Source organism: Spea bombifrons, chromosome 4, assembly GCF_027358695.1.
Source record: "Spea bombifrons isolate aSpeBom1 chromosome 4, aSpeBom1.2.pri, whole genome shotgun sequence".
NCBI classification, from domain to species: domain Eukaryota; kingdom Metazoa; phylum Chordata; class Amphibia; order Anura; family Pelobatidae; genus Spea; species Spea bombifrons.
Window position 1 is genome coordinate 41,744,756 of NC_071090.1, and position 14,442 is coordinate 41,759,197.

The following is a 14,442-nucleotide window of genomic DNA, read 5'->3' on the forward strand; positions in this document are numbered from 1 at the left end:
GTTTATGTGTTGTTTTACGTAACTAACTCTTCAGAGACGAGAATACGCTGCCAGATCTGCTAAGCTTGATTTGTTTTGCATAATAGAAAGGTAAAGGATGAAACATTACTTTTATTATAGTTTATGTGGACATTTCAAACATTGCATATTTCAGAAAAAGAAAGGATGTAACATATGCATTGTGTCTATTATAAATCAGTGGCAGCATATTTCTACAGCTTGTTAATATAAACCAGAAATTGTATGGAATGTCACTAAGATTTAATTGAAAGTGGAAATGGGAGGGTATTTTCACAGTTTATTATTACCTATTAACTAATTTGTTTTTCTGTGTCTGTTGTCATTACTATTATTATGATTCTTATAATTTATTTATATAGCGCCAACAATTTACGCAGCGCTCATAAATAACTATTTGAGATTGTTAAAGAACATGAACCATGTATCTGATCTGTTATAAATGTATTTAGCAAATGTAACTAGAAGGAAGTTTTAGTTTACCAAGAGGGTGGCAGATAAATGGAACAGCCTCCCATCAGAAGTGGTAGGTGCCAATACAGAGAGGGAATTTAAACAGGCACGGTATAGGCATAAAGCTATCCTTAATGTAAGACAAGACCAAGAGCTAATTAAGGTCTACGTCACGGTATCGCAAAAAGTGGGAAGCCTAGATGGGCCCAGATTGGGCTTCAAATTCTATGATTGCTAGCCTTGGACTGACATAACTCCAAAAGCCTAGGCTGAGACACGCCGCATACTATATTTCTGGTTTATCACTGCGTCTTTGGTTTTCTCCACCACTGCTTACGATGCATATTTTGTCTAAATGCCAAAGTGTCACATTGTTATTAATGCCAAACCGTGCCTGATAGTATGGGCATGTCAGTACTGTTTTATTTCAATTTCCTGACAATATTTTCTTTTCAACGTCTTTGAAATAGTTGACCTACCAAGCAATCAATGACAAAGCCACCCACAGGCTAGTGATCACTGGTAATGAATCAGTAGTGAAAAACCTCTCTCCTGGAACAGTCTACAGATTTCAAGTTAGGACACTCAGAGGGACAGACGCAAGTTCCCCTATTGAGAAAGTAATTACTACAAGTAAGTGCACTCAATAGATCAATAAAATGACTACATGTGTAATGACTACTAATGATACATTATTATTTATTGATTTGTGTAGTATTGTCGTGTTCTGTAGCACGGTACAGTGGGTAAAAAGGAGGTAGCAGGTAGTCCATCACTTAAGAATCTGGACAAAAGTGATGAGGGCCCTCCTTAAATGAGCTTTCGTTAATATATTGCAATGCAGATCCAGTCAGCTGTGCAGAAAACTAGTAATGTAATAAGTGGATTTATTAGTCTACAAATCCAGCACTGTGAAAAAAATATTTGCCCCTTCCCTATTTTTTTTATTTTTGCATATTTGAATGTTTCAGATTATCCAATTAGTTTTAATTAAGAGAAAGACAACATGAGTAAACACAAAATGCAGCTTTTAAATTATCATTTTGATTATGGACGGTAACAGGATCATCAAAACCTATATCATCCATGTAAAAAAAGTAATTGCCCCCCTAAACCTAAAAACTGGTTGTCCCCCCCTTTGTTGGCAACAACTACAATGAAATGTTTGCGATAACTGGCAAAGAGTCTTTTACCTCGCCTGGGAGGACATTTGAGCCACTCTTCTTGGCAGAATTGTTTGAATTAGGCCACAATGATTATTATACATTATAAATTATGATATAAATTAACAGATAAGCCTTCCGAATTTAAAATAATATGTTTTCGTGTTTGTTGTTATGTCTTTCATTATGTCTTTCATTATAGGGCCTCCTGGAATTTGTGGTCTTAATGTGAAGGCCAAGAACACCTCTTCAGCAACTTTAGAGTGGAATCCAGTTACAAGCCATTTTACGCGTTATAGAATCGTGCTTTCAAACCATACGTTGGTCAGAGAGTACAATGTTACTGATGCCGCAACAGAGTACACCGTGTCGCATTTAACCCCTGGCGGTATTTATAATGTCACAGTTCAGCGGATTAAAGAGGATACTGAGGGGGCTCTTGCATCAGTTCTGCTTGTAGTAGGTATGCGCATACTTGTGTAAATTGTAATATTACCATTTATATGCACTCATAAGAATATCTGATAAACAGAACCACCACACATGAAATTACAAAAAATACTTCACCCTGACACAAATACTATGATACTGCAGAAGATCAATTGATCCTAAAATACATTACTTTGTAAGATCCTTAGACAAGACTATACGCTTGCCGACAATCTATGGCCTCACCAGTGGCATTGGTCTTAAATGCTTATGTCAGAAGATAACTTTGGTCAGTATGCCATTTTGACCTATGCTAAGTCACATTAAGAAGAGAAAATGAACTTAGTTCTTATTTGCTGCTCATATAATGTCAACTGATACTCTGTATCTGAAGCACCAGCTCAACATTTACCGAGAGGGTGGTGGATAAATTAAACAGCCTCCCGGCAGATGTGATAGAGGGAATTTAAATATGCATGAAACAGGTATATGACTATCCTGAATCTAAGGTTATCAAAGGACTGATTAAGGTTTGAGTGTAGAAAGCAAGGAAAAAAATATTGTACAAATGATTCATTCCGGCCCTCAATTTCTATGTTTCTATACATCCATATGTCTTATAAACAGGCACTGGCTATATACCCCCCCCCCCAATTAAGTAAGTAAATGATGTATGGCACACATTCAAAGTGTATAGTGCAAAATAGCACTACTGTACAACAATGTATTTAGTTTCTATTGGGTTGCATTGGTTTTATGCACAATACACCTAATTTATTAACTTAGTTTGGTTGAGATGACTTAGGGCATTTGTGTATGATAAACAGAAGAGACCAAACACATCATCTATGAAGCTGACATTATTAATATAACATTTAAATAAAGTCAATTGTCTAAATCCCTCCATTAATTATTTCTCTACGGGTTACCTAAAACCCTTAAAAAAACGCTCCCCACATTCCACAGTTTCAAAAGATTTTAATTCTATAAAATGCATATGTTCCAAATGCTATTTTAAATAGAATATACTGTATTTTGTGTAGTTTTCCTTTAAACACATTTCCCATCATTTCTAGATTTGGAAATAAAGAAAGAGTGAGATCAAAATATTGCCTTAAGCTGTTTTACTAGACTTTTTTTGTAGTTTGGTGAGTCATTGTTACAGCAATGCCAAAATACTTTGATCCAATGTTATCCTTGCAAACAATTAAAACTAATTAGTCCCAAAAATCTAATCAGTAGTTAAGCATGTGTCACTGTATCTTTTTAGTGTTTATGTGATGACAACACACTCATTATTTATCTTTGTGGCGTTAACACACTAGATTGTAATCTGAGATTTTGCTGGATGCCAATATTAAGGACAGATTAAACGACAGACAGATACCTGTTATTATTTATTTCCTTTATGTTTTTGATACTGTTTCTGAGTAATAAAAAGCATCTGATTTCGCAAACTTTTCTGGAATCTTGGACCAAACCACACTTCAACTCTAGACTGCATTCAATTTACTGTTCTCTATGTGTTTTAATTTTAGGGTTTAAGAATACTATTACAAATTTAAAAGGATAAAACACTTGCTTAAATCATTATTTATCATATTTTGTGTTCCCTTATGTTAACACACCATGAAACAGTGAAATTAGATATAAACCCAATTTACAAAGATATAATAAAGCAGACATATAATTTGGCCAGGTACAAGACGAATTATGGAAGCTAACATATGGTCAAAGGTCTTAACTGCATGGTCCAGGCAGAGCTGTCACATAACAGTTTCACTTGTTGCTGACTTGTCATTTTGATCAATGTTCCCTTTCAGCTGGTAGCCTGGACTGCCCCTTTCTGGAAGAGCAGGGTTGGTTTGGGAGATCATAGATCTCCCTCTAATGGGCCTAAAATAAAGGGAGAGCGAGGCCTCTGTTTCACTGCTCCCTTGCTATGCTGCCGGTGATTGCTGCTGAGTGCCGGGATATGATATCATATCCCGGCACTCAGAAGTGATGCCACTCACTAAAAACAGAGGCCTGTAAGAACAGACCTTGTGCTCCCACCACAGGACATCAGAAAGGTAAGAGGTGGAGAGAATGGGAAGATATACATAGTATGAAGAAGGAGAGTAAGAAAATGGAGAGATAAAGAGGAGGAGAGATGAACAGAAAGGGGAGAGAAAGGGAAAATGGGGGAGGTAATAAGAAAGATAGGGGAGAGAGAAAAGGTGGAGTGATAAGGAGCACAAAAAAAGACATAAAGAAAAAGGGAGAGATAGAAAGGAAATTTAAAGAGAAGAGATAATGACAAGGGTGATAAAAGAGAAGGGGGAGATAAAGAAAAAGGGGAGAGATATGGAGAAAAGGGAGAGATAAAGAGAAAGGTGAACGTTAAAGAGGTAACATCCTGTGCATGCAGTCTGGGCAAGTCCCAAATCTGTGTAATCTTGGTGCTGGGGCAAGTGCTGTGGGTGCAATCTGGGAGCTGGTGCAAGTCCTCATGTGTGCATTCTGGGTACTGAGGCAAATCCGATGCATTCAATCTGGGTGCCAGGGGTGGCCTTTGCTCTGTGAGACCTGTGATCTATGTTTGCTTGCATTGTTTATTTGGTTTATACCTTCAATGGTGTGTTTCTTGTGGGTTTTTTTTACCTGCAAGGCTGGGTTTGGGTATTATTTAGTTGCTCTACACCTGCAATGACTGCAAGGACAATGACACTTTTATTAGAGAGAGAGAGAGACTGCGTCAAAATTATTTTAAAACAATATCAGGCACAAGCATTCAGTGCGCATATACAGGAAAAGACAACATAAGTTTTCTGTGCACACCAAATACTAACATCCTACACGCTGATGAGTTCCAAAAATGCCAAAACACATAATAAAAGTAGGTTCAATGGTTCATTTCAATTCATTCTGTGTTTTTTTCATATATAACCCAACTGCAGGAAAAAAGGTGGTCTTCCACAATACAGTCCATACCAATCTGGTACATTTGTTCTAATGTAGCCAGGTCATAGAGACTGTTGTGTCTTAGGTCCTTATCCTTCAATGCACTGATGAAAAGAGTCATATGGATTTAAACTAAGTACTTTTGATTTAGAGATGGAATTCCATGCCATATTTGTACTAATCTCTCATGTATATTTTATACATATAATATATTTGTGAAATATTGGTTATGTACCATATATTACCGATCGTATTGCTACACAGTTGATAGCAGTTTGTTTTAAATATTATTGAACGTACTTATGGGTGATTACGCAGCTTATGGGTGATGCGTTCACCATTAGGTTTACTATCTCCCTTCCCATTAGTACACAGTCTCCCTACTTATTCATTTTCCCAAGTCACTGTGCATCTTCTGAGATCTTTTTACAGCGTTTTCTGTATTCACCTGCTTTTCTGACTATTTCTTCTCCTCTGCAGCTAATTTGCCTTTTTTTTATATATTTTCCGTCCAGGGACATCTTGAACATTTTATCCTTTCCAAACTTGGTTCAATGTCTCCTAATCGCTTTAATTGCACTTATTTCCGCACTCCCCTGTCGCTCCCATCACTTTTCTGCGCTTCAAAGTCTGACAAGCTTATCCGCCAGCGTATGTATCATCCAGAAGTATAGCAGATCAGAAGCTTAAATTGGTTAAATTGCTATGTCAAATGTTGATATTTAAAACATCCTATTACCCAAAAAACCCAAATATGTTTTCTAGTGCCAATATTTAGTTCTCTAGAAAATGTCAAGATACGCTATCTTTATCCCTTTTTAAATTGTTTATTTTTTCTTTTTGACAGAAAAAAAGACATAGTTTCTTTTCTAAGCGGTTATGAAATTAGATTTTTTTTTCCTCTAGATATATGCGAAACTCCCCACATGCTAAAGATACTGTCTTCCTGTATTATCTTGCAATTTTTGTCTGTCTGCGCATTTTTTAAATACTGGGAGTGAAATAATACCTGTGTTCTGCAGACCACGCAGAGTCATTTATCCATGCACAAGTCAATTGTAGAATAACAGCTTGTAAATATCTATTTTTTTTTTGTTGTAAAAACAGGGTTGGAATAAGGAAAGTAAGCTTAAAGCATGTACCAAATAGTGTGATTGCTTCAAAATGCTTTATTTTCTTCCCAAAAGAACCTGAAAAACCATTAGAAGTTCGAGCCTTCAATATATCATCAGAGTCCTTTTCATTGTGCTGGGAGAAACCATACGGACTGGTTGAAAGATATCGAGTGGATCTTTTTCCTCCGCATGGCTTTGTTACCGTCAGAGATCTTGGAGGTGGGGAGTATCAGGTATGTTTTTCATTATTGTGCGAGGATGGGCAACTTTTGTTTATACTCTAAGCTCCTGGGGATATTCTTTGCAAAGCAAGCCAACTGTGAAGCTTGCTTCTGTATCTTTTAATACAGAATGCATACCAAATGACCTATGCTAAATTTGTGAGAGCAAATTTCAACATGAGGGGCTTGTTACCTTAACAACAATTATGATACTTTTTTTTTTTTTTTCTTCCCTTTCTTAGTCTATCATGAACCTTCAGCCAGTCACCCAGGAGTTCATGAATAGTTTAACAAAGAAAGGGGAGTGCTATTGAGTAATAGACTCATTAATTGTGTACGGTGCAGGCAGACCTAGCTTTAAATCATTAATGCAGGCAGCATTTCCCTGTAAAGCCATCAAAAAAAGGCATAGGAACAATCCCACTTTCTGCAAAAAAAAAAAAAGTTAAAATAATGATTACCTTTCTTTTTGTGCCGCTTCTGTTGGGAACTGCAGATATACAGGTATGCTGTTTAAATTGCGAATCCACTTTTTGCTTTTTCATTGTGTTTTTTTTTTCTTAATGAGGACTGAACATAACACGGAACAGAAGGAGATATTGAGTTGTGAGTGAAAGCCAAGCGAAGGATGAAGGATTTTGTTCTTTTTGGATAAAATTTTTTTATTTTTTTTTTTAAAGGTGAAAATTCCGAGTCTACAGTAAAGAATGTTTTTGAACGTTGTTATGGATTTTTTTTTTTTTCCTGCATAAACTCATCCGTCACAATGTGAACGCCAACAGTATTCTCTAGGGATTTTGGATACCTGGATGAAAAAGTAGTTCCTGTGCAGGAAAACTTTTCATAGTGAGTCTTGCTTTCCTGTGTGCTGCACTTAATATTTCACTTATTGCGTATCTGTTTGACATTTTCAGGCAGATGTATCCAGCACTGCTCCTGGTACAACGTACGCCGTAACTATTTCTTCTGTGTCATCTTCAGCACTGAGCTCACCTGTTAGCAAGTCGGTGATCACCAATGAAACCAGTAAGTTTATTATGCCAACCCTATAAGTAATACTATAAGTTGTTTAGACTGGGTACAAAGATGATTTTATTGGCACATACAGAATATATAACGTGTGAATTGCTAATGTAATTGCATCGATACTTGATCATTTTCACAACCAACAGACAAGACCAGCATTTGTTTTTTTTTGTAAAAAAAATAGACCGTTTTAATGATCCGCTCCGCTGTAATTTCATTTCCTTAATCTTTAGGGAGATTCAGGGGACTTTCCTGTTGGTACATAATACCTAGACACAGAGTCAGGGACTTGCCAGGAAATATGAGAATGTCTGGCCACTTTATGTTGTTTGCTTTGACCAACTTCCTATATCTTCCATTTTTAATCTTATATACCGTAGTATTATAATTGCTATTGATAGACAGCATCTATACCAGCATTATCAGACTAGGACAAGCATGATATCATAATTATTAGATTATCTTTTATATCAGACAGCGGCTTTATCTTTCCTGTAGTTTTTTTTATTTTTCTAATTTAACTTTATCTTTATGCCTAGAATAGTAAATAATATTTTTTAGACCAAAACGCTAATTGTTTACAACTATTCCGGTACTTTTCACTTGTTGTGGTTCACCTGAATTCCTTTAATTGCTCAGTGTTGTGAGATAATTAAGTGCAATTACAAAATTTACTTTTCAAGAACTACATGCCAAATATCGTGAGAAAATGTGTTTGTCTTTAAACAATACTATCGTTTCGCATTTTTCCCTTGTGTTTCTTTCATGTATTGTCTAGCTTGTCATGGTACTGTTTTATAATTAGCACTTAAACTAAAGTTGTCGGATAATCTCGCTATTAATTCTTATTATCCCAAAACATGAGAACAGGGATGAAGGCAGCTATATAGCAGACAAGCACACGTAGTACCATTTTGATTAATGCTTTATTGCATTAACATTCGCCCAGTGTCAGCTCGTGATTTAGGGAGTGTCGATAGGAGGGGTTGAGTTTTAGTTGCACAGGTGATAATGAGGTGGATCCTGCTCCACGGACGTTCTCACATCATTCTTCTCTCACGCATTTTGTCAGGTTGATCATTTCTATTATAAAGTACTTGTTTCAGGCAAACAAAACCAAGTCACTTTAGCCAAATGTATGGATTGCGCCATTACACATCATTCTCATTCTACTGCAAGGGGATTTACTGCTTACAGAGAGGAAGTAGAACATCAAGCATGAGCTGTTCATAGGACTTGCAGTGTTATAGATACAAAGAGGGCATTTTATTTTCATAGTTCATTGGTCTTTTTTATGCTAACGATACTACACCAAATGCAAAAATTAAATATTCCTGATTGTCGTTCTATTCTTTCATGTGGTGCTACATGATGTCATAACTTAGTACAGTTGGGCTTGATCTGGTGTAATTAGTTATTTTATTATTTATTATTATTAGAGGATCCGTCTCATATGCAAACTGTGTATTCTGTATTGCGGTTGCTTTTTTGCACATGATGTCATGTGTTGAGGTCGCCATAATGAATGTGTCATTAAAGGGCTTGATACATTATTTTTAAATGGTCATTTTCATTTAGATCATGTGTATTTAACCCATGCGCTAACAATGAGCTAGCTATCTAGAGCAAAGCACTATTTTGTTATAGATATTTAAATCTGCTACTTTGAACATCTTTTTGCCGACATTATCATTACCAGAGGCAAACTGGCACTAAAATGAAGCTATTCTGCATAGTTTTGGAACACTGCATTTTTTACATTCTTGCTGAAGAATGTTTCTCATGTTTCTTAAAAGTATTTAATCATCTTTTGTAGCACTGCAGTAGGGAGAAGAGACTGATGTTAACAGTCAATTTGTCTTATGAAGCTAAACGTTTCTGCTGGCCAATAATTTTTTCTCCTTAAGAATGAACTATGAACAGTCTTTTTAAGAATTTGTGACATTTCTAAAAAATATGTGTCTCGTCCGGTTTAGTTCCAGGACCACCTTTGTTCCTAGCTGGAGAAAGAGTTGGCTCTGCAGGAATACTCCTGTCCTGGAATATACCTCGAAATCCAAATGGAAAACTTCTGGCCTACTATGTTATTTACAGAGAAGTTTGCCCATGGGTACAGTCGTCTTACACAAGCGTAACAACGACACCTGACAGCCTAGAAGTTCTTTTGACAAGTCTGACCCCTGGAACTACATATGAAATAAAGGTAATAAGCTTCTACGCATACTGTACACTGTGCTGTGATGATACATATACTTATGTCTGAGCAGTTAGTGATACTTTTTTGGATTTACGCTCCGGACTTGAATTGCTTACTTGAACCTGCAATCATTTTATAAAAGTGACTATTTTAAATTAAACCCTGGATGCTTGTATGACATTAAGAAATTGTGGATATTACTGACACTATTCCACCTCCAAAGACTGCATAAAATTCCATCATGCCCAAAATGCATCTTTTAATGTCCCAGTGAGTGAAAACTACTTTTCTACATTCAATATTATCGTTTATATTATAAGTACAGTAGTGTTATCTATCTTGGTTTTTTCTCCAATATTTTCAAGAGGAGGCATTTAATAGGGTCTCTTGAATCTCAAATACTAATAAGGTGACACTCATTCTGCCATCAGCCTTCCATATGCTTAATGCTACCTTGAGTCTTCTAGATAAGGCATTTCCTCTTTTCTCTTTAGATATAGAGTAGCCTTATGCATTTTAGGCAAGCAGCTTGTTCTTTTGGAATGTCCACCTTCAACATTTTCCTAAATATTACCTGTTTTTCATATGTTCATGAGCATCAAATCCTTTGCAGATTGTCAGAGGTTTTAAATGTCAATGTTCATTAATGGTAGAAGGGACACTACAGCCATCATCTAATGCACAGTTCCTTTAAATGTTCATGTTGTCCATTTTGCAGAATCCCCACTTATCCATTAGCCCCTTTCTCCACCCACCAGCTAACTGCATTGCAGGAGAGGGGTTCGATCAAACACATTTCCGTGTCTGTGATATACTCACCTCCACTCAGCTCTAGCGCATGTATGAAAAAAACTCCCATTGTTTTTAATGGGAGCCCTTTCCTTGCCTTGATTGGCTACTTTACATTTCTTTATTTTGCCTATATTCCATTCTGTTTCCTCAAGTTTACTAAGAATGTGACAGGCATAACAGAACAACATATTGTCAGCTGGGTGGCACAGTAACGTGGTATGTTCATGTATAATGCTGTTAATCTAAGAGAGGGATATTCTGTACCAACAATGATGTGCCTCCATCATATATTTATATACAAGTTGTATTTCTGATCATCCGCAGACCTCACACACTGCCAAAGGATTATATACATTATATACATTGCTAAGCAAGCAGCTAAAAGTTAGTGATATCATCTTAAAAGGTGGTGCCCCCATCAAACCAACTGGTCACTCAGTGTAAAAGCTGTGATCAAGAGCCAGCATTATCTAATTATCTAAGCAAATAGTATACCAGCCAAAGAACATCTTTGTCACCTCTATCTCCAAACATCATGTTTTTTGTCATTCAGAATGCCAGTGTTGACCTAAACCTCTCATGTTCTACCCATGTGTTGCAGAAGTTTCCATTGCCACCAGATCAACTTCCACGCATTGTGGACTTTTCCCTGTAAAGCTATCAAAAATGCTACCCCTCCCCCATTTTAGGTTCCATAGATAGTTAGTTGCCTGAGTCACCTGACACTAAGACGGGCCCTGCCGATCAATTTTCTGTCCTGGGATTTTCTCCCTTCTCTTCACCCAGCGTGGCTCCCTTCATTTCAGATTAATGCCATTTCCTGTACCCGGCCACAAGAAAGAAAAGACATTGGGATGTGCATTGTACTCTTGATAGATCTGCCCAGACGCAGACTAGGCAGACTCAGTTTTCCCCACTGATACCGGAAAAGACAACAAGCCATGAGTAGCATCAAGAGCCTCTGTCAGACATCTGTTTTTTTCTTCTATTTGGACCAGTTACAAGTTTCATAGATCTTGCTTCTGCAGAGGATTACATTTGTCAAACTTAAAATGTTTGCTTCTCATATACCTTAAAAATGTCTGTAGTAGTTGGTGTTCACCTAATCTGCATTCACTGCCCCCCATCTCTTTAGGCGCTGGATTCATTAATAGTACCTTTGGTTCCTTCTAGATGTAAATAAGGATGACGCATCATCTCCAACTTGTGGCAAATGAATCTTTACTAAATATTGCTTAATAATTTGTGTGTACATGAAGTGATCATTGGCTACATCTTATTATTATGAAAGATTACTTGGTTAGGATTTTCCCTCACACTGTTTCTACCTAGGTGCATTGTACACGCTTCTTTTTTCTCAATGACAAAATTGCTACAACTATAGTCTTATTCAGCTGGTAGTTATCCTAAAGGCTACCAGTGTTGTGTATTCCTATGTTGTAAAAAGAGCTTTTCAAATTTCTATGGTAAAATGAAAAAAAAAAGGTCAATATGAACCTGTATTACTGCTTTCATGGTAAACCATTTAATCTATATACTGTATACTGTGTTTCACTGCTGGAGAATAGACATACTATCCTATTTTGTGTGTGTATTCCACTGAAAGATGATACGGTACTTTTTCTGCTACTTGTAAGTCTGGTAGTATATTGTTTGCAACTACTGTTGCAAATCTGCACATTCACTGGTGTTGTTTACTATATACCTAAAAACGTGACAATTATATGAAATCTAATGTAGTATATGCAATTACCAGCCTTTAGCTAGTTGTGTATGTGATACTGTAGTAGTTATTTATGATGAGTGTTTTGCCAACACATATTTACAACTGCATGAAAAAAGTTTTCAATTAAATCCCAACAATAGGCATATAGTCTATTTTAAAATACACATGTTATCGTGTCTTTATTGCACACAATGTGTAAACATTCATAGTACAGAGTGGAAAAAGTATGTGAACCCCTAGTCTAATGATTTCTCCAAAAATGCATTTTCAGTTGGGAGTTAGCTAATCCAATTAATTAGACAAGATTGGAAGTGATGGTAATAACTGTTCTGTTATATAAAAACACTCACAAAGCTTGAGTTTGCGTTTCACAAAAAGCATTGCCTGATGTGAACCATGCAGAGATCTCCGAAGACCGAGATAACGACCTGCACAAATATCTGGAACATGCTAACGTCTCTATTAGAGTCTACTATATGTAAAACAATGAACATGAACAGTATTTGTGAGAGGACACCACAGAGGAAGCCAATGCTGTCCAAAAAACATTGTTGCATGTCGGAAGTGCGACAAAGAACACCTGGATGTCCCACGGTGCTACTGACCTAATATTCTGTAGATGGATGGCCAAATTTAAGTTGCTTGGAAGGAGCACACAATGATATGGGTGGGGAAAAAAGGCTTGTCACACTAAAATCAAAACCACATCCTAGTTGTAAAGTATGTTGGAGGGGGCATCATGGCTTGTGAACCAGTTATTAAATCCATGGGTTCACGTACTTTTTCCTGTGTGTTTAATAAAGACATGAAAACATAGAAAACTTTTGCTGTTCCACTCACCTACCATCTAAGTGATATAAGGATATAAGGTGTTAATTTATTCTCATACTTATTAACAAACTTGGGTAGTTCCCAAGATAGGGTACTGGAAGCTCTTCCTCTTCTGGGGGAGCAGCTTTATGAAGGAGTAGGGAAGCCGTTTGCAAGTGCTAAGCTAGTCCCCAGCAGCCTTATGTGTGATGAAAATGGGCATAGACTAGGTGCCCTTTGCCACAGACAACATTCATATTTCAAATACCTCCAAAAATGTCATCATTTTTTACAGGTGGCTGCAGAAAACAGTGCTGGCATTGGGGCATATAGTGAACCATTCCTATTCCAGACTGCAGAGAGCGGTAAGATATCTGTGAAACTCTATTGTCCCGATCTTTGCACCAAGGATGACCTCTACAGAACGATTTGTAGCGACTTTCATAGAAACGTAAAATTTGAGGGTAGATAAGTACCATTTGAAATTGACAAGTCTGCCAATTTCTCTTGATGTATGTTTCACATCATAGAACATTAAATATTTGTTCTAAGTTACTTATTATTTCTTAGTGTACCAGTTTAAGCCATAGCACAGACCAGCACATTTTCTGGATGTGTTTCTTTAATTTGAGCTGAGCCAGCTGCACACCTCCCTTTCTTCACCAAGAGGATTTATTACATTTGGCTACTATATTACCTTTCACAGTTAAATCCCTTTGTCTGATAAGGTTTTTTTTTTTTTGGGGGGGGGGGTTGTTCTTATGTATGTATTAGTCATATTGAAATTTGTTTCAACCCCTGTTCCATTTCTTAAATTGGAGTACAATTAAAATATTATTTATATTATCTTTATATTAGTATTTGGGAATAAATTATTTTCTTGTGGTGTAATTTTTTGGGATCTACATAATGGGGTTTATTCATTAAAGGGGCAGGGTACTTGTTTTCAACTTTTTCTCTTGGCTGTTCATTGTAAACACGTTTCGTCAGCAAGAATGACTGTCCTTGTCCAGTACAATGCATAATGCATAACTGAATGCAAGAGGAAGCTTATAAAAAAAACTTCCTGATTTTACTGTATATTATACAATGCCAGCCAAGAACAGAAGCTCATTGGGATAGGGAGGGCCTTCATGATATACAGTGCCCTCCACAGATATTGGCACCCTTGGTAAATATGAGCAAAGAACGCATTGAAAAATTGTCTTTATTGTTTAACCTTTTGATATTTTCTTCAAAAAATAAACAAAAATGCTCTCATTGACATCAAACAATTGCAAACACAACACAGGTTTATCCACAAACAAAATTTAAATTGTTATATATATGTGCCACAATTATATGTATATATATGCCATAATTAATATGAGAAAAAATATAGTTGAAGTATTTTCCTAGTGATATTTTACATTTTTTACTAGACCTGGTTGACTAGGAACAGGTGTATAAATATTAGGTAACGAATAGACCAAACTCCTTTAGTCATTCATAACAATGGGTAAGACCAAGGAACATAGCTGTGATGTGCAGCAAAAAGTTGTTGAGCTTC

General features: G+C 36.5%; 1 protein-coding gene across 1 annotated transcript in view; it reads left to right on the forward strand.

The window, feature by feature from the left end:
- The window catches only part of PTPRQ (protein tyrosine phosphatase receptor type Q), a 100,727-nt gene that overhangs the window by 17,940 nt on the left and 68,345 nt on the right, over positions 1-14,442 (forward strand). The window contains exons 16-21 of the mRNA XM_053463664.1: positions 942-1,104; positions 1,837-2,097; positions 6,194-6,354; positions 7,257-7,368; positions 9,345-9,571; positions 13,189-13,258. Of these exons, the coding sequence (XP_053319639.1) occupies positions 942-1,104; positions 1,837-2,097; positions 6,194-6,354; positions 7,257-7,368; positions 9,345-9,571; positions 13,189-13,258 (994 nt within the window). The remainder of the gene's footprint in view (positions 1-941; positions 1,105-1,836; positions 2,098-6,193; positions 6,355-7,256; positions 7,369-9,344; positions 9,572-13,188; positions 13,259-14,442) is intronic.